A 20,646-nucleotide genomic window follows, 5' to 3' on the forward strand; every position below is an offset into this window, starting at 1 on the left:
CTGGAGTCAGGAGAACCTGAGTTCAAATCCGGTCTCAGACCCTTAATAATAATTACCTAGCTGAAGTGACCTTAGGCAAGTCACTTAACCCTACTGCCTTGGGAAAAAACCCAAAACCAAAAATGAAAACACTCCATAGTTCCTTCTCTGGATGTGGATGATACTTTCCATCTCAAATCCTTTAGAATTGTCTGTTTATTGTACTCAGAGAACTTAAATTATATTAGTACACAATGGTGTGTAAGGTAAAGATACAATAAATGCAAAATAATTCACGGAATCTTTTGGTGAGGAAAACCCAATCAGCTAGGGAATAAGGTGATCATATTCAAGAGATAGCACTAGGGTCAAACTCTGAATGAAGTTAAAAATTCTAGAAGTCAGAGGCGAGGAGGAAAAGAAACCATTCCAGGCATGAGGAACAACAGCCCAAGCATAGAGAGAGATAGGGGAGTTGGAATGTTATGGGTGAATAATTAGGAGACCAGTTTGTCTGGAATATAGAGTGTATGAATGAGAGTATTTGATCAACCTTGAAAGATAGGCTTCAACCAGATTGTGAAGGGTTTCAAATGCCAAAGGCAGAAATATATATTTTACCTTCAAGGTAAGGTAACAGGGAGCCTCTTATATTTCTTGAGCAGGAAAGTTACTAGGGTTTTATCAATTTGGCAACTGGATGGAAGATGAAATGGAGAGACTGGATCATAGAAGCCAGAGGAGACCTTAAATCCAGAATACATAACCCGTTTTGCTGAGACATTTACTGGAGTCTCCTCTACCCTGCTTCCCTTACAGGATAAATCCTATTACTCCATGTGTTTATTCGATCATTTTCACTAAATTTTCATTTCCACTAAATTTTCATTTCATTATAATTCTTTTGTAACCTTCCTGCTGCTCTTCTTCTTCCATTTCTGCCCATGGACCATCACAATGCTGGGAAAGTACTTAAAAAAATTCTCATTTGGTTGACTTCGATCTGGTTTTCCCTCAGTTTTCCCTGGTCCAATGTGAGGAGCAGTGCCCTGCATCTGGCTCATAGTGGTTATGAAACCAGTGTTGATTGAGAAGATGAAGGGTAGCCTGAAGTGCTTGTCATTATCTTCCCCTAGGAAGGGAAGTTTTTGCTTTGGATTTAACTAGCACTAGAAAAATAGGCAAGCAAGACAAGAAGTATTTATTAATCACTGCTAACCACTCAAGATACAAACAGAAAGATAATCCCTGTCCTCAAGGAGATTATATACTAGTAACGGAAGACAATACATGAAAGGGAGTTGAAAAGAGGGATGGAGAAGGTACTCACTAACAGAGTGGTGGCCAGAGCCTGAAAGTCAGAAGTAGAACAGTGGCAAGAGGATTGACCAAACCTAAGACTGTCTGGAAGGAACTCAACAGAAAGAACAGAGAGATCTTACAGGGCAAGGAGGTCCCAGGTGAGGGGGAAAGTTTGCAATTGAGAAGATAACTGTCATGGTATCAAAGACTTGAGCGTCCAAAACAGAACCAGGGAAGAAATAAAATAAGGATAGCATAGAAGATGGGGGAATGGGACATGAGTGGGCAAGGCTAGTGGTCCTGAGGAAGGATGTTTGAAGGGGGGTGGTCAAGGCAGTGTGATGCTAAAGAAGGATTGGATTGAGAAGGGGATATCCAACAATTGAGGAATGGCTAAACAAATTGTGGTATATTTATGTTATGGAATACTTGTTCTATAAGAAATCAGGAGGGATGGGATTTCGGAGAAACCTAGAAAGACTTACATGAATTGATACTGAGCGAGATGAGCACAACCAGAAGAACATTGTATACCCTAAAAACAACATGGGGTGATGATCAACCTTAATAGACTTGCTCATTCCATATATCAGTGCAATTATCAAGGACAATTTTAGGGTATCTGTGTCGGAGAATACCATCTGCATCTAAAGAAAACTGTGGAGCTTCAAACAAAGACCAAAGATTATTACCTTAATTTTTTTTTAAAGTTGTCTTGTGTACTACATAATTTTGCTATCTCTAACATTTTATTTCTTCCTCTAGGATATGTTTTTTTCTCTCAACACATTCAATATTGATCAATGCACAACATGGAAACAATGTAAAGATTATCAGATTGCCTTCTGTGGGGAGGGGGGGAAATTGTAAAATTCAAAACCTTACAAAAAATGATAGGTAGAAACTACTATTGCATATAATTGGAAAACCAATAAAATGTTTATATAAAAAAAAAGACTGGTTTGAAACTGTGTTTGGAAACGGAGGGAGGATGAAAATCATGGTGGGAGGATGAGGGAGCTGGTAGGAAGGGAGAGGGCTGGCAGAAAGCCATATCTTTTAGGGCTCTCTGCCCATGGAGTTGGCAATCAACAGGAAGTGAGTCCTTGAGGTGAGGAAAGCCACTGTGATGCACTGAACAGGAAGTGACAAGAGAGCTATAAAAAGTAATCGTGTGTGTGTGTGTGTGTGTGTGTGTGTGTGTGTGTGTGTGTGTGAGCAGCATTGTGGGGCCCAGAACCCCAGCAGCTACTTTGGCAGCCCCAAAGGCTAGGGAATGACCAGATGGGATAAAAGGACTGTATCATGGAAAGGGAATGGAGAGTCCAACCCCACTGTGATGCTTCCCAGTGGTAGGACGGACCAGGTATCCCCTTCATTGCTGCCAAGGAAGTTGGCAAGGGGAACCCCTGTAAAGCTGTTTTCCTGTATCAGTGGCATTCGTGTATGAGCCTGTCTGTACTTGTCTGCCATGAGAGATGCCTGGAACAGCTGGTCCCCTTTGAGTCTGGCATATTTCACGTTTCAGGCTGTCTCGTCATTCTGACCCACATGACCACAGCGAGGCCTCCTGAGGTCAGAGGACAGACATAACCCAAGGGGATTTCCCTTGCTGAGGCAAGGTGGAAAAACCTAGAACTAATGCTTAGGAAACTATAAAGCTTTTCTTTCTTGTCTAGAAACAGGTCTTGCACAACCTACTAGCTCTGTTAGCATCTTCCATTCACTGTACTACCCCACAGCTTGAACTTTTTTCCACCTCCCTCCCCAATTATGCCTCATTCCTATACTCTAAGCCCTGTCAGGGACTTCTGCCACCCACTTGTAACTTTTCCATTTCTCATCTATGACAGTCTCCCATTTCTACCCCTTTCATCAAGGTTTGATGAAGACCCATTTGAAGGAGGCTCTCAGAGCACAATCCTTTTTCTTTCTTGAGTCTTCAAGCCCCAGTTTTCTCTTTCTGGTTTCTTCTCCTTGTTCTCAGTTAGTGAACCATAGCTTTAGAGCTGTCCACCAGAAGTTATCTAGTCTAGCTCCCTCATTTTACAGATGAGGGAACTGAGGCCCAAGGAGGTTAGATCAGGATTTGAAACCCAGGGCTTTCACTTCAGGGTTATGATACATGACCATACCATGTTTATCCTTTAAAAAACAAAACAAAAACAGTATGTTAGGCTATTTGAGGAGGGACCACTCATGAGCTAATCTCACTGACTAGTGTAGAAGTCTTGTTTATTTATGACCAGGGCATTTTCCCCCTTTTTAGGCAACCTGGTAGTCCTCTACTTCCTTTTGAACTCAATTCAGATTCAGCTTAGCCCTGATGTGGCTCAGAATCTTCAAACTTAGTAGATCCACCATGAGGAATTCCAAGCTTGTGCCACCAAACCGAGATCTGTCTTCTCAATCCTGTTCCCACTGAGTGTTCTTTGTAGGTTTGGGGACTTTTTTTTTTTTAGGTTGTGGTATACATACCCTAGGTCATTCTCCTTTCTTCCTCTCAATAAGTTCAAAACCTGTCTCTAAATCTTTTTCTTCTTTCCAATTCCTGCCCTCATTCTAGGGGACTTCAATATACATATTGATTCTCCTTCAAATGTCCTAATCATTCAGTTTCTCTACCTGACCACCTTTCATGAACCCTGACCCTACCTCAGCCAGAAACAAAGATAACTTTGATCTTATCATCACCCATAAAAGTACTACCTCTATGTTCAAGAATTCTAAAATCCCCTTCTCTGATTGACATTTTAGCTCTCCCTCTGCTTTCCCTTACAAAACCCTACTCTGTCTACACTGGGACCTCCAATCACTTAACCCCTATATTTTCTCTCAGATCATCTTACCCTGCACTAGCCACTTTCTCCTCTTGTCCCCATCTTGATCCCTTGGTGAACCAATTCAACTCTGTTGTCCTCCTTTCTTGAATCCCTAGCCCCCCTCATAATATAATTGATTATGCCCAGCCAAGCCTCAGTTTTGGATCACTCCCGCCATTCATTATCTTCCCTCCTATACATATGTTACTGAATGAGATAGAGAAAAATCACATGTTCTGACTGGGTTCACTACAAATTTATGCTACATGACTGCTGTGAGGCTATCTTACTATGCCTTCTTAACAACTCACTATCCCTTTTCTCCACAGTGGCTTTTCCAAACTTTTCATCCCTCTTCAAACTTCCCATGGCTCCTCTTCCCCTAGCTGAGAACCTTGTCTCATTTTTACAGAAAAAAATTGAAACTCTTCACCATGAACCTCCTCTTCTTTTCTCTTCTTTGTCTCCTTTCATTTCTACCAATTTCTACCCTTTCACCCTTTTTTTCTTATGATGAAGTGGCCATCCTCCTTCCTAAGGTGGACCCTTTACATACTCAAGCAATTCCATTATATCCCATCTCCTGCAACACATTTGCCCTTTCTCCTCCTCCTCCTCATTCTTTTACTTGTATTCAATCTCTTCCAGCTTTCTAGTTCATTTTTACTACCTAGTGCCACTCCTCACTTGATCCTTCCATTCCTGCTATCATGCTCTATTTCATGTGCTTTTTGTGGCTAAACTCAAAAAGGCTGTCTACAGTTAGTACTTCTACTTTTTCTTCTTAACCCCTTATAATTGAGCTTTCAACTTCTTAATCCCTTAGAATCTACCTTTCAACCTTATCATTCCACTGAAACTTCTCCAAAGTTACTAACAATCTCTCAATTGCCAAATCCAATGGTTTTTTTCTAAATCCTCATTCCCCTCGACCTGTCTGCAGTGTTGACATGTAGATCTTTCTTTCTTCCTTGATATTCCTCTCTCTAGGTTTTTGTCATAATAGGTCTCCTTCCTCTGATTGCTCCTTCTGTCTCCTTTGTTGGATCCTCTTGCTATTCTGGGCCCTCTTTTCTTCTCCTATAACAGTATTTCACTTGGTTGTCTCATCAGTTCCCATGGATTTCATTACCATCTCTATTATGATGATTCTCAAATCTACCTTTCCTGCCCCAGTCTCTCTGTTAATCTTCAATCTCCAAAGCTCTAACTACCTTTCAGACATCTCAAACTGGACCACATCCTAAAGGGAAATCCTTATCTTTCGCTCTGAACTGCACCCCTTTCCTGTTACTGAAGAGAGTAGTCTCAGGGTGATCAAGAAATCATCCTGGGTTCCTCACCATCTCTCACTATCCATAACCAAGCCATTGTCCAGGTCTGTCAGTTTCACCTTTGCAACCAAGCCTCTTAATTCCAGTGCTTTCCCTCTTTTAATTATCTCTTATTCATCTTTTATTTGGCTTGTTTTGTATATGTGTATTTGTATGTTGCTCTGTCATTAGATCATAAGCTCTTAGAAGGCTTATCTTTTGCCTCTTTTTTGTATCCTCCTCAAAGCTTAGCACAATACTTGGGACATAAACATTAATAAATGTTTATTGACTGATCGATTTTCAAATTAGATCCAATGCTTTGCCTCCATAAATGTTTGTTGAGTCTATTTTACTTTGCCTGCTAGGTTTCTGAACCTCCAGATTAGGCAGCAAAAATCAATCTGAAAATTTTAACACTGAAACAGACTTCAGAGATAATTTAATTTTTAGTGGACCAGGATGATCTAGTAGGGGAAAAAAAACCCCTAGATTTGGAGTCTGGAGCCAGGTTCAAATTCTAGTAATTTATGTAATGCTTGGGAATGTCTAGACCTATCTCTGAACCTGTTTTGCCTTCTATAAAATGAAAAATTAGAAGTTTCTAAATGAGCTGTCTTCTCACTTAACTTTATGGTATTATTATTTATCTGTGTAAAGTCTTTTTTCTGTTCTAACTTTAAAATTCTGGAAAAGTCTGACTTTGGGGGGGGGGTACAGGTAATAGAAGAGCCCCAGCCTATTGTAACTGTTTCCCAAGTCTCCCTCTCTCCAATCCAGCGTTACCAAATCAACACAGGTGCCATAAAACATTCAGTGGCTCCCCATTGCCAACTGAATGAAAGTTCAAACTTCTCAGTTTAGCATACAAGCTCTAACTTCATTTCATTATAATGAATAATTCCCCATGCCCTACAGGATGGGGGATTTAGGGACCACTGTTCTAGCTGGCAAATATAGTAGAGAATAGAAAAACACAAGTAGGTCCAGCCATATCAGTACTAATCCCGTGCCCATATATAAGAACTGGGGCTCTAAGGAACAAGGGATGAAGGGTCCTTCTTAACCTGCCAATATCCTCTCCTCTGTTTGACTGAAGACAAAAATTCAGGGGAGGCATTTGCAATCGTCAGAATAATTGTAGAGAGGCATTCTGTTCCAAGCACTAGGTGCCTTTTGACCTAACTCTTGAGTATTCCATACTTTCCTTTGCTGAATCATTATCCATGCCTCAATCCTTTCTATATACTTGTGCTACCAGAGCACCATCCTACCCCTTTACTCTCACCATGCCATACCTTTTCTCTAAGTGATCTCATTAGCTCCCATGGGTTCAATTATTATCTTTGGGCAGATATTCTCAAATATACAGGTGACTTTCATTTCTCTGGATTTCCAGTCCCTCACCATGAGCTGCCTGTTGGACAGTTTCACCTGGATGCCCCAAAGGCATCTCAAAATCAGTCTCCAAAACAGAACTCACCACCTTTCCCCTTAAACCAGGTGTCTTTCTAACTTCCTTATTTCTGTTGAAAATACCATCATTCGTTGTCACTCAAGTTTGCAACCTCTCTGTCACCCTTGACTTTTCACTCTTCTTTATCATCCTGAATCCAATCATTTGTCAAGTCTTGTCTCTTTTACTCACATAACATCTCTTGAATCTACTCTTGTCTCCTCCTTCACATGATCATCACCCAAGTTTGGTTTCATCTCCCAGCTCTCTTAGATTATTACAGAAATAGCCTTCTCATCACTCTCCCTGCTTCAGGTGTTGGCCATATCTTCTGAACAGCTGCCAGAGCGATATTCCTGAAGCACAAATCTGACCTACTCCATTGGCTCTAGGATAAAACAAAAGCTCTTTTTTAGCTTCCTTTAGTAGGGAAAGGGATGTACTTTAAAGCCTTTTGCAATCTGGCTCCTCCCTAGCTTTCATTTTAGTTCAGTAAATAGTTGTTACAATCCAATTTCCCTTTAACCCCCTCCTACCCTTTTGAAATCTAGAGTTTAGGCCCCCATCCTATTAGTTCTCCTTTTATGTGCATTTTTCTATCTCCCACCTTTTTGCCTTTGCTCATTCTATTGCCCTAGTCTGGAAAACTTTCCCTCTTCATTTCCATGGAATGCTGTACAACCTCATCTCTGGTTTTGATAATCTTTACCTCCAAGGCTATAACAAGTGTCCCTTCCTACATGAGACCCTTCTGGATCCATCTCCTCAGCCAACTGTTTGATGTTCTCCCCAAAGCACTTTTTATATATTTTCTATTTAGTTGTCTGTTTACATGTTTTGTTTTGGGAATTTTTTTCCTTCCCTTAATAGAACCATAAGCTCTTTAAGGGTAGGGACTAGTTTATATTTTTGTCTTTGTATTAGACTAGTTCACTGAACATTAAAACTAAATTAATGAAAGGATAGATACAAGAAATCAGCTAGAAAATGCCAAGTCAAAAGGGTCAGTCAGTCTTATGATTCATATGATCAAAGAGCAACTACCTTGAGTCAGGAAGATTTGAGTTTGAATCTTGTCTCACACACTTATCAGTTGTGTGATTTTTGGTTAATTAGTTTAATTTTTTTAGGCTTTTGTTTTCTCATCTGTAAAATGGGAGTGATGGCAAGTCCCTCATTGGTTGTTTTGAGGACCAAAAGAATTAATATATGTAGAGTGCTTTGCAAACCTTGAATTATGAGGTAGAAGGAAGTCTAGAGAGAGGCCTTCTAATCCAGCTTTTTATTTATTTTTTAATTTTTGTTCTATTTTACAGATGAGATTAAACTACTTTCACAAGGTTACCTAGGCAGTAAATAACAGTCAGGTCCTCTGACTTCAAATCCACAGCTTTTTCCCACTAGATCATGCTGATATGGAAGAAAGCACAGTGGGGTGGGGGTGGGGGGTGGACAGAAAGAAAGTCAAGGTTCTGGCATAGGATCTATACATTGGAAAGCATTGAAGTCATCTTGAGAAACAAGCTGCTCCCTTAATGGTCATTTCAATTATGGCTTGTTCACTGTGACTCCAGCTTGGCAAACTTGATGCTATCTGTTTAATGCTTTCTCATGTTTCTTTCTTTCATCTGCCCCGATGCTGAGGATAAATATTACCTAATGAATAATTTGACTTGCCTTTAAGATCCTGGAGGACCTAAAGTAATCCAGGTCCCAATGATCTAAACAGCAGTAGGTGTGTCAAGGAGCAGTCACCCTACCTGTAACCCCTAGATGATCTCTTAGGGATAAGAACAGCTTTAAGGTAACAGGTGATAACAAGAAGATTTCCACTCCCATCCCTATCCATTCCCGAGTATCAATCTAGTTATCACACTTATTTTAAAAGACCATGGGCTTGGAGCTATGCTGGGTGGGGTTGAATTCATTGATTTGGGGATCAGAGAGGCCCTTTGGTAAGCCCCTTTATGGGACAACTTATCTTTATGGCCCTGACCTTCCTACTCTCCCACCAGGCAGTTAATCATTGCCTAGAACTGGGGTTTGGCCTTGAAAAGGTGAAGAGAAGGGAGTGTGTAAGGGGAGGGTCTCAAAGCACTAAAATTAGAAGAGAGAACACCAAAATCAAATTGAGAACATTTGAATCCATTTGGTACTGGACTAGGGGAACAAAGTGATTGTTCTAATAGAGAAGCATTGGACTTAGAATATACAGTTTGATTGGGAGCCACTGGGGTCTTTTGGTGGGTATACTTGTGGTGGGTGTCAAAGTTTTGAATCAGGAGTCATGAATCCAGGTTGGTAAACTTACAGCTCTTTTGTCTAATACCTTGCCATGTGTTTTTTTTTTTTCCTCTCATCTCTCAAGGTGGAAAACAGCGATACCCCTAAGGACGTTGCTGCGACTTCAAAGTCCCCTTCCATGGCTCAGGACACAGGTCCTGCAGAGCTGCTGCCCAATGGGGATGTGGAAAAGCTCAGTGAGCCCCAGCCAGAGGAAGGGAGCCCTGCTGGACGAAAGGGTGGGACCCGGGCTGAGGGAGAGGCAGAGGCAGAAAGCACCCCAGAAGCTGCCCGCACTCTGGAGAATGGCTGCTGTACCCCCAAGGATGGCCAAGAAGCCCCTGTTGTGGGTGGTGAGTCTTCAGTTTCAAGTCTTAACTTGAGTATTATGAAATGAGTCAGGAAGAACAGACAGGGAGCTATCCTGGATCCATCAGCTTTTTCAAAGGATAAATAGGTAAAGGAAGGGGTATTGGGAGGTGACCTTGGAGTAGTTGCTGAACCACACTGGGCAAGAGGAGAGGGAGCCTGGCATCACTATTTGAATCCAGGAACTAGATTCAAATCTTCCTTCTGCTACTTAACTCTGCTATCCTGTGTGCCCTTGAGCAAGTACCTAGACAAGATACTATAAGCATGTAATAGTGGAAAGAATAATAATTCTGGAATCAGAAGGTTCAAATCCCAATTCTGGTTACTTACCTCCTACCTGTATGTCCTCTGTGGGTCCTCAACTGTAAAATGGTAGGTTTTGACTAAATGATCTCTTAACTCCTCCCTCTTTGAGTCTTAGTTTTCATTCATCTTTTAATTTTATGAGTTGGATTTTAATCTCTAATGTGCCATCCCATTCCCAGTTGTATAATGCTTTCTAACCTCTTCACCATTCAATTTAGATAGCCCCAGATTTACTATATTCTTCTGGTTGTGGGAGTACCATTTTGTGAGGATTAGTATAGTCTCAGAGCCTATACAGGAAAACTTTCAGTGATCATGTTGACCTTGGTTATTTTTCTCTTCATTGTGTGTATTTTGAAGAGTCTAGTTTCTTCTGTCTCTTTGTCTTGCCTGTATCTACTCCTAAGGGCTCCCAGAATCTTTGACCTTTTTTGTGTTGAATATATAAGGAAGAAGTGCCCAGATCTTCTACTAGCATCTCTTAGAAGCCGAGGTCCAGGGCAGACTAGGTGGCACAGTGAATAGAGCACTGGCCCTGGAGTGAGGTGTACTTGAGTTTAAATCCAGCCTCAGACACCTAGCTGTGTGGCCTTAGGCAAGCCACTTAACCCCCATTGCCTTGCAAAAAACTTGAAAAAAAAAGAAAGAAAAAAGAAGCAGAGATCCTCGGGCTACCACTGTCAGATTAAAGAGAAAGACTTGGGAAGGGGAAGAGAAGAGAATAAGCATTTTTTTTATACAGCATTTACTATTTTTCAGATACTGTGATAAATGCTTATTACACATATTATGTCATTCAATCCTATAAGGTATTATCTTCATTTTACAGATGAAGAAACTGAGGCACGGAGAGTTTAAGGGACTTGCTCAGGGTCACATGGCTAGCAAACGTCTGAGGGTAGATTTGAACATGAGTCTTCCTTATACCATATCCAGCGCTTTATATCACCAGCAGCTGCCTGAAAGGCTGAGCTGTTCTCTGTTCCTAATTTGCTATGGGATTACTAAAGATCATAGTGGGGTGGCTTGGATGTTTGAAAAATTAGGAATCACTGAGCCACTATAGAGATGTTTAGGCTTTGTGTAGGGTTATTATTGACATGTTGGTGGTTATGTGGGTGGGTTGTGGAGTTGTTGAGGTATTAAAATAATCCCACTTTGCCAGCATCCTGTGTTCATAGAATAAAATAATGTTTTCTGAAAGCTGGAGATCCTTAAGAGATCATCTCATTCATTCCTCTCGATTGACAGATAAAGAAACTTTTCCAGAGTCACAGAACTAGTTAGTGACCTTGCAGAGAGATTACAAAGTGGATTTCAATCTTCTCTGCTCAAGAGTACACAGTCCCACAGAGTCCTTCCTAAAACTCTTCTGTGAGACCCTTAGAGAAAGCTCTCCTAATGGACCTGGGCATCCTTTTTTGCTAATCTATCTATCCATCAATCAATTGACTAATTAGAAGCTTTTGAGACAACCTCTCCCAGTGCACCCAGACATTGTCTATTCTGTTTATTGACCTTAGTTCTAGAAAGGACCAACATAAGAGTAAGGAAACGGACTAGAGATGGAGGAGGCATCTCCACTGGGAGGCGCCAGAGCCATTATTTGGACAGGTGTGAACTTCTTAATTGACCCCTTACTTCCTAGCCAGTAAAATAGTTGAGGTCCAGACTGAGGTGAATGTTACTCCTTTGAGACTGGCCTGGTACCATCTCAGTCCTTAGTGATCTCATTCCATCTTAAATAGACTCAAGGTGGTCGTTCTTCAGACTTTCCATATAACAGGTTCAATTCCCAGACTGACCTCAGAACCAAACTTCTCTTCCTAGTTCCCCTAGAACTTGAACTGATACTGGGATCAGATTAGTCAACCTTCTGGAAAGCAGACAGCCACCTGAGGCCACCCTTGACCCCAAGGGTCCAAAATCAGACCTAGAGGGCAGATAAATGTGAGAAGGGAAGAAAAAGTGCCTTTAATTCATGCCAAGTATACCACGTTTTGCTGTCTGATGCTACCAGACTGAAAATGATCCCTTTTGTCCAGAGGGACAATGCATATCTTTGTCTACATTAAGAAAGCTAGTGACATGTTGGTGGTTATGTGGGTGGGTTGTGGAGATCAGGATAAAGAAGATTTATAGTTCTACTGTGTACTCCTCTGGTCCGAACCTACCCAGATATTAAATTCTGAATTTTAGAAAGGATATTGATAAGCTAGAGGACATTCAGAGTAGGATAAACAGAACTAAAGAACTACACCATTCAAAGAGAGGTCGAAGGAACTGAAACTATGCATCCTAGAGAGAGAAGACTCAAGGGGTGACATGGCAGATGTCTTCAAGTAATTGAAGGGCTGTCATGTGGAAGGATTAGATTTGCTCTGCTTGGCCTTCGAAGGTAAGATTAGGAACACTGGGGAGAAGAAGCCAAGAGGCAGATACACAGTGCTGGTGCTTAATAAATGCTTGCTGACTTGACTTGATACAAGAAAAAAACTTCCAAATAGCTAAAGCTATTGTAGGTAAGTGGTAGGTTTCCCTTCACTAAACATTTCTAGGCAAAGACCAGTGACTACCAATTCTCAATGATACCAATGAGCTTACAAATGGGGTATTAGTTGGCTTTGATGGCCTCTGAGGACCCTTCCAGATCTAGATCTATGATTCTATGATCAAGGACATCTGGGGAGAGAAAGAAGTGTGAGAATTTATTAGAGGAAAAGAATTCTGACTGGGTGTGGGGTGGGTGAAAGGGAACACTTTAGAATTGATTTAGAGGGGCGGCTAGGTGGCACAGTGAATAGAGCACTAGCCCTGGAGTCAGGAGTACCTGAGTTCAAATCTGGCCTCAGACACTTAATATACCAAGCTTGTGGCCTTAGGCAAGCCACTTAACCCCACTGCCTTGCAAAAAAAATCCTAAAAAAAAAAAAGAATTGATTTAGAAAGGGAGTCTGACATTTATTCAATGGCCAAACCCATTTTCAATGTAGAAAAGATTTGGGATCTCTGTCAAACAAAAAAGAAGGTAGAGAAACTGCTTGACCTTCTTTATGATGTTTGTCCTTTATTCTCAAAGAAGATCATGACTCAGGGGAAGTGATGCCATAGCAAGCACATGAATTGGATATGAGTGAGGGGGTTGCTGTGTTAAGTCACCTGCCTCATTTTCTCCTCCAGAGCCATCTGGGTCCAGTGGCCAGATAGAAATCAGAACAACTGGACATGGCCCTGGATGTGAGGCAATCAAGGTTAAATGACCAAGGTCCCACAGCTAGTAAGTCTCAAGTATTTGAGGCTGGATTTGAACTCCTTTTCTCTTGATTCCAAGGCCAGCACTTTATCCACTGCACTGCCTAACTTTCCCTGACCTTGCTTTAAGGCCTGGATACAACGCAAATACCGGGTCAGATTCCTCCTGTAAATCCCTCCAGTTGTACAAAAGTGACAGCTGGTCTTGTGTCCCTCTGTGGCAGAGCTGGATTATGGCTCAAGACTTTCCAGGTAGAAGGGTCAATGTCCTGAGAAGAGATGACCAAAGCCCTTCCAAGCAGCCTGCCTGGGAGGAGAGGTGGGGGACCCAGGTATAATATTCTCAAGTGGCAGAAGGGAACTGTGAGAAGGCCTCCCTAAAGGGAAGGAAATTTTCTAAAAGGCCCTTGCTGTAACCAGAGAAAAAGTCAGGGAGACAGCTGTGGTTTCAGTAAGGGGAAGTAAAACAGGCTAAGTTTGAAACAGATAAAGTAGGGGAAAGCCATAAAGGTCTATAAGGATGAAAAGTCACTTAAGAGTTTCAAAACATGCACGCAATTTACCTTGCACCCTCCTGCCCCCACCCCAGACACTAGCCATAGCAAACATTCACATACATATTCTTTCTTGTTCCCACTCACTCTTCAGTCTCAGCACAGTTCCAAGGTTCTAGATCTAGGAGGGGAGGGCAACACATTACTCCTCTGTATATTTCTCTATTCTCTCCTCTTATCCTCTACCCCCACCCAAACCTATGGCATGGTGAATCTTAACAAATAGTTTGGGTCTTAAGATTATTGATATGGGGGGCAGGGTGCTATGGGTTTTAGGCATATGAGGGAAAGAAATTTAGAGTTCCAGGGAGTAGTCTCCAGAAGGGGAGTAGTGAGTGACATCAATGGGAAATTAGATGTTGGAAAGAACCCCAAGTAGAAGTTAGGGTGGGAAAGATGCCTATGGGAGATTTTGTATTCTGGGTGACTAGATATTCTAGTTGCTTTCCTGCTTTGGAACTGCAGTATCAAGTAGGTAGGTAATGTTTTATTTTGTTGCAAAATTCTTGTATCCCTCCCATCTCCCACCTGCCCCATTCTCCCCTTTTCCCTCTTCCCCAAGCCTTCTAGACAACCTTTTTGCCATAAGTTCAGTCTTGAATTCAAATACTCTCACTCTCTGAAAGAAAGCAGCCAGGGCCCCTAAGTGGGAACTGAGGGGAATGAGCCCTGGCCGGAAACTAGGGAATGAGTAAATAACCTAATCCTGTAGCCAGCTGGTTGGACCTAGAGAGAAAGATCTGGGAGGGAGGAAGCAGCAGGCTCACAGAGCAGTACTTGGCCTTGCTCCAGAGTCAGCTAGAAGGTTGAGTGGGGAGGGGCAGAGATGCAGCCTAAGATGCTGAAGACCCTTTGAGGAAGCTGGAGAAGCAGCATGGAGAGTCCAAAAGAATCTCCCCTCTGAATTATGACCACAAGCTGTGACCGCAGTAAAATGAGGAGGCAGCCAAGGTAACCAAGGTTCTTTGGCTACTACTAATATTTGGAATCAAATTTCTCAGAAACCTGGAAGGATAAGCAAGGCAAAGCTATTGTGCAGTTTGAGAAGGAATTCAGGCCAGAAAGAATTGCTGTGGGCCATTTGTCAGAAGGGCAAAATTAGCACTTGGGGGACCCAGGCTATAGAATAAAAGGATCCCCTCCTAGCTTCCAATTTTACATAGAGTACATTTAATTTCACAATCCTGAAGAGGCCATGACCAGTTAAGATGGCAGTGGAGAAAATGGTGGATTTGTTTTAAATCTAAGAAAGTGCTTAGTTTAAATCCCTGTTCTATACTTATATGACCTTGGGCAAAATGCTTCATCTCTTGAGCTGGTTCTGGATCTGTAAAAGGACGGGGTTTGAACTAGGTGACTGCTAAGATACCGTCTAGCTACAAAATCTGTGATCATAAGGTCTTTAAACCAATTAGCAGCAGAGAGGAATGTGAAACCTGTCCACTTGACTTCCAAACTCTTTCCCATCCTTATACAGTATTAATGAGAGGTCAAAAATCTATCCCCTGGCAGGAGAGAACACACCAGAACAAATTCACAGGCAAACAATCCCTTTTGGAGCTTAAGGAAAGACCTGGAAGGTAGTCACAAGTACTTAGGCCCTCCTGACTTTCTTTTCTATACCCTAACCTTTCTCACCTGCTCCCATCTTTGTCCTCTCTTCTCTGAGAAGCAGTTATTTTTAGCTGCTTTCTGTATATCTGAGACACAGAACAGGAAACCACAACTCTGCCTGAACTACAGATTCCCCACTCAGGACTTAGCTCCAAGCCCCTCATAGCAGCTTCTATCCTAATTCTTTCTCCCTAAAATCCCTGTGCTCTGTGCCTACTTCTGACTAATGGGGGAAGGACTGGATCTATGGGGCAGGTGACCGAGGGAGGCCTCTCAGGACCAGTTGCTACTCAGGTATAATCCTGGGCCTCAGATCTCGTACCAGCAGTTATGCCAGTCCCAGGAGGAGTGAGGATCGATTTGGTGAGCCTTTGCTCTTCTCTCTCCACAGGCAAAGAAGAGAAGGAAGAGACCCACCTTGATCCTGTGAAAATGGAGGCAAGTATTTGCTCCCAACTCACAAGGGCAGTTTGATCTCTGGGAGACCAAAGAAGGGAGAGGTACCTGGAGAGGTTTTCTCTCTATCCTCAGGACTTGATTGTGCCTCTTGGGTTCCCAGAGAAGATCCATAGAAGGGGCCATCATTTCACATAGATCACTATGGGGGAGGACTGAGGATAGGATTAAATCTCCTACTTCATTCTTAATCATAATATAGGAAAGGGATGAGAGAATTGTTCAAGTTCATTGTTAGTCGTGAAGTAGCACTGGAGGTAAAAATATGGGGTTCAAATCCTGTCATTTATTAACTGTTTGACCATGGACAAGTTCACCTCTCAGCATCCTCCTTTGTGAAATGACTATAGCCTCTAATGCCTCCAGTAGTCTTTGCACTTTTTTCCCTTTCTAATAGTAGTAGCTAGCATTTACAGAGTGTTTTAAGGCTAGTAAGTACTTTAAAACTATCTCATTTTGGGGTGGCTAGGTGGCTTAGTGGATAGAGCACCGGCACAGGAGTCAGGAGTACCTGAGTTCAAATGTGGCCTCAGACACTTAATAATTACCTAGCTGTGTGGCCTTGGGCAAACCACTTAACCCCACTGCCTTGCAAAAACTAAAAAAAAAAAAAAAAAAAAAAAAAAATCTCATTTTTATCTGTTCAAATAATCCTGGGAGATAGGTGTTGTCATTATTCCTATTTTACAAGTGAGGAAACTGAGATTGAGAGTTTAAGTGTCTCACCCATAGTCCTAGTAAATGACCTCATCTCCCACCTGCCAGGTCTATACACAAAACTTTTCTATAATGATGATGTTGGTGATAGCACTTGGAAGTCCTATCTGAACCTAACTATAATTCTTTGAGTTAGTACTTCTCTAGAAGATCTCTGAGGCTCGGCTCTAATCAAAGTTTCTGATCTGCAAGACCTAGTAGTTCCATTCCTTTTTTACAAGGATTTTCCAGTCCCTTCTTTGTTTGCCTTCTAGCAATAATGGACTCTGGTGACAATGATGGGACCTTGCTAAATGTCTGTCTCTCTGTCTACCTCTTTTCCTCTTCCCAGGGAGCTCGGGGACGGTTACGGGGAGGCTTAGGCTGGGAGTCCAGTCTTCGACAGCGACCCGTGCAGCGTCTCACCTTCCAAGCTGGGGATCCCTACTACATCAGCAAACGCAAGAGAGATGAGTGGCTGGCACGATGGAAAAGGGAGGTAAGGTGGCCTGGAAAAATGAAACATCTCTTTCAACATCAAGGTGTAGTTCAGATGCCAGTTTTATCATTTCCTGTCTCTTCCCATCAGCCCCTCCTCACTCCCAGTGTAAAATGGTCCTCAAGTTTTCCTTCAGCATTTTGTCTGGATCCCTCCATTCACAGTCTGTTTTGTACAGCATTTAACTACAACACACCCTCCAGTGATGATGATGGTGTTGTTAATAATAACCATAATCATATCTAGCATTTAACTGGTGTTCTAAGGTTTGCAAAGTGCTTTACAAATATTTTATTTTGTCTTCACTGCAACCCAAGGAAATCATTCAGGAGTATCATTGTTATCCCCTTGTAATTTCCTTGAAGGCTGACTCTTTCTTATTATTGTTGTTGTTTTATTACTTCTGAAATTTCATTAGTTGTAGGAAACCCCCAGTGAGGAAATTCCCTGAAACCCAAGCAAATCAGTGCCCAATTCTCCCCATTCTTTCAATTTTGCCTCAGAGGTTAGTTGCCTTCAAGCACTGAGGGCTCTAGTGGTCTGCCTTATGTGGGGCAGCCCTTGAAAGCTCCAATTTTCAGGATTATCCGGAGAGTAACACAAAACCTTGCTCACAATAGGAGTTTAACAAATTCTTATAATAAATCATTTTTGTTAAATCAAATTGAATTGTTTCTTTCTGTGTCCTCATGTCCCTGAACCTTTCTTCAATTCAGTTTTTTACCCCAAATCTGTTACTTGACTTACAAGTCAGAACTTATTACCTAATTCTGTGACCTAGTCTCTGCTTCCTCTCCCCCCCCATCCCCCTTACAAGTCAGAACTTGACTGGGAGGAGTGAGGAGTATAATGAATGAATCAACAAAGCTGTTACACTCAATGTCAAAAAGAGGAACTTGCTCCTTAGAATAAAGAGGCCAGAAGAGGGTGGGGTATTTTTTTGCTAATTCAGTACTTTTCATTTGTCCATAACTTGGTTGAGTCTTAAGCTCTTTCTGTTTTTTCCTCTGGTTAGATTGTCACACATTTGCCCCCACCAAAGTCTTATCCCTTGACCTACAATAAGCCTCCTAACTGGCCTCTTGCTTCCAGCCCCTTCTCCCCTCCACATGCTAGCCGCCAGATAAATTTCCTAACTTTCCCCTTCCCCCCTCTCCCTTTCATCATAAAGTCCAAACCTTTTCCAGAACCTAGCCCCAACCAACTCTTTAAACCTTATCTGCCTTTCTACTCCTAATGATACCTTCATAATATATTATAAATCATTAGCTTATTGATTTGCCTATCATTATAGCATTTTGACCAAAGGGGGAGAAACAAAAGGGTACCTGTAGTGTACAAGATCTATAGGGGCTAAGGGGCAGGAGGGGAAAGGGGAAGACTGTGGGCAGGGAAGGAAATTGGCCTCTGAGTTGCATGCTTTTCCTTTGGAATGGAAATGTAGCTCTTCAGTCTGTTTGGCTTACCAAGCTACTGCAAATTTATTTACTTCCCTATGCCCCACAAGTCAATAGTTTTTTTTGCCATTTTTTTTTAACTCCTTTAGTTCCCCTCCTTTTCTCTGATCCTTGGCCTAGAAATAAGGGTCACAGACTCTTAGGATTAGAATTATAAATGGAAGAGTCCTGCTTCATTAAGTTTCCAATTGGGAAACAAGCCTAGAGAGGGTCTTGACTTGCCTAAAGACACACAGATTATAAGTGGAAGAGATAGGATTTGAGTGCCTTCTTGTAATTTAAAAATCATTATTCTTTCACAATATACCAAGCTGCTTCTTTCTTGGAATGACAGAATTCATCTTGTCTAAATTTTACAACTGATTTGTTCAAAGTCATGTAACAAATTATTGGCAGAGTTTGGAATAAATCTATCTTTGATTGTTCTGTGCAACATGGTTAATTTTTTTTTACTTAGAGGTTCTTAAACTAGGGTCTGTGCATTTGTTTTTATTAATGCTTTGGTAACTGCCTTTCAAAATAATTAATTTCCTTTGTAATGTTGTGTTTTATGCATTTAAAAACATTCTTCTGAGAAGGCTATAGGCTTAACCTGATTGTACTAAAAACGACCCATGACACCAAAAAAATTATTTGCAGAACTCCTGCCCTACATGAAGGTAGAGATGATATGCTTAATAAATTTGCATGTGGCATGAAATAGGGAGAGGAAACTAATTTGGACAGTATAATCATCTCAAGTGCTAAAACAAAAGGCCAAAATTTAAAAAAATAGAACTTAATAGGATTAAATGTTAAATTCTGTATTTGAATTTTAAAAATCAGCTGTTCAAGTACAGGACATGGAAGGAGTTGCTAGACAGCCATTCACATGTAAAAGACCTATGGGTTTTTGTGAACTACAAATTCAGTGAGAGCTGATGTCTGTCAATATGATATGCCAATGTTATCTTCTGTTATACTGATAAATGTGTAGTGTCCAGAAAGAATAGAGTAATTTTTCTGACCAAAGTGTATAAAGTTGCTGAGCAGGTTTCAGTTCCATATAAGGAACAACTTTCCAACAATTAGAGTGATCCAGAAGTGCACAAAAAGCATAGAGGATTTAGAAATAGAAAATCTAGGGTCTAGTCCCCGCTTAACAGGAATTTCTTTCAAATGAGGTATATCATGCAACTATTATAATAATTATAATTTCCATTTTATAAATCAGGTTATAGGAGATTTTAGGACCATGGGTTTAAAGTTAAATTTTAGGGGAGGGGGGTTGCAAGGCAGTGAGGTTAAGTGACTTGCCCAAGGTTATATAGCTAGGTAATCATTAAATGTCTGAGTCTGGATTTGAACTCAGGTTCTCCTGACTCCAGGACCAGTGCTCTATTCATTGTACCACTTGCTGCCTAAAGCTCAAAATTATAAAGCTGAGTTTAGAAACTAGACCTTGGAGTTTACCTGCTCTAACACCCCAATTGTACAAAAGAGGAAACTGAGGTCTTTAAGTGACAAAAGCTATAGCATAGTCTGCAGATGTGTCCAACCTGCCCTCGGGGGGTTGCATTGTATTCTAGGTGACCCATGAGAGTTTTTAAAGCAAAAAGATTGGAAACTCCAGGTTAGCTAGAAGGAATCTCGGAAATGATCCAGTCTAACCCCAATTTTAAGAATGAAGGCCCAGAAAGGATAAAATTATGCACTGGTCATTCAACTAGGGGAAAAAAAATGTTAAAAAATGAATTCAAAACTAAAGCAAGAACAAAGTTATTAGAATATTAGTAGTTCATATAATTCTAAAAAAGAATAAGCTTTTTGTGCAAAGAATTCTCTTTTATAAAAGAGTAAATAATAGAAATGATTTTCAGGATCTGGCTGCTTTTGTATGGAATTTCTTTAGGTTTGGGCTTCTATCCAAACCTAGAAGATGAGGGTTAGGAGACAGGCTCAATCAAAATAGCCACCTCCTCCAGGCAGCCCAAGGGGAGCCCCTGCCTTTTTAAAATTCCCCTATATTATTAGCATCCGGAAATTTAACAATGCTGGATTGTGCACTGTCTAGTCTTCTATTCATTATGTGTTTCCTGTATGGTAATCTAGCCCCTTTGACTAGCAGGTGAGCACCTTGAGGGCAGGGATAGTCTTTGTAATTGGGGTGGCATTTCTTAAACCCATATAAATTATGGTAGGGAGCTTCCTGGACCACAATGCCCCTTTGACCCCAGTCTCTTTGTGGCTTCTGCTGTGCCCCTTACATAAATCCAAATGGAAGTCTAAGAAGTCTCTCTTCCAAG

General features: G+C 41.3%; 1 protein-coding gene across 2 annotated transcripts in view; it reads left to right on the forward strand.

Annotated features, from left to right (window-relative positions):
• DNMT3A (DNA methyltransferase 3 alpha) overlaps positions 1-20,646 on the forward strand; it is a 166,715-nt gene that overhangs the window by 93,101 nt on the left and 52,968 nt on the right. Inside the window, exons 4-6 of one of the 2 annotated variants that reach the window (XM_074209960.1) lie at positions 9,241-9,508; positions 15,645-15,691; positions 16,758-16,904. In XM_074209960.1, coding sequence (XP_074066061.1) covers positions 9,241-9,508; positions 15,645-15,691; positions 16,758-16,904 — 462 coding nt within the window. Of the gene's footprint in view, positions 1-9,240; positions 9,509-15,644; positions 15,692-15,736; positions 16,905-20,646 lie in introns of those variants that run through there. The other variant, XM_074209959.1, reaches the window with a different exon arrangement.

The sequence above is a fragment of the Macrotis lagotis genome, chromosome 1 (assembly GCF_037893015.1).
Source record: "Macrotis lagotis isolate mMagLag1 chromosome 1, bilby.v1.9.chrom.fasta, whole genome shotgun sequence".
In the NCBI taxonomy this organism is placed as follows: Eukaryota; Metazoa; Chordata; class Mammalia; order Peramelemorphia; family Peramelidae; genus Macrotis; species Macrotis lagotis.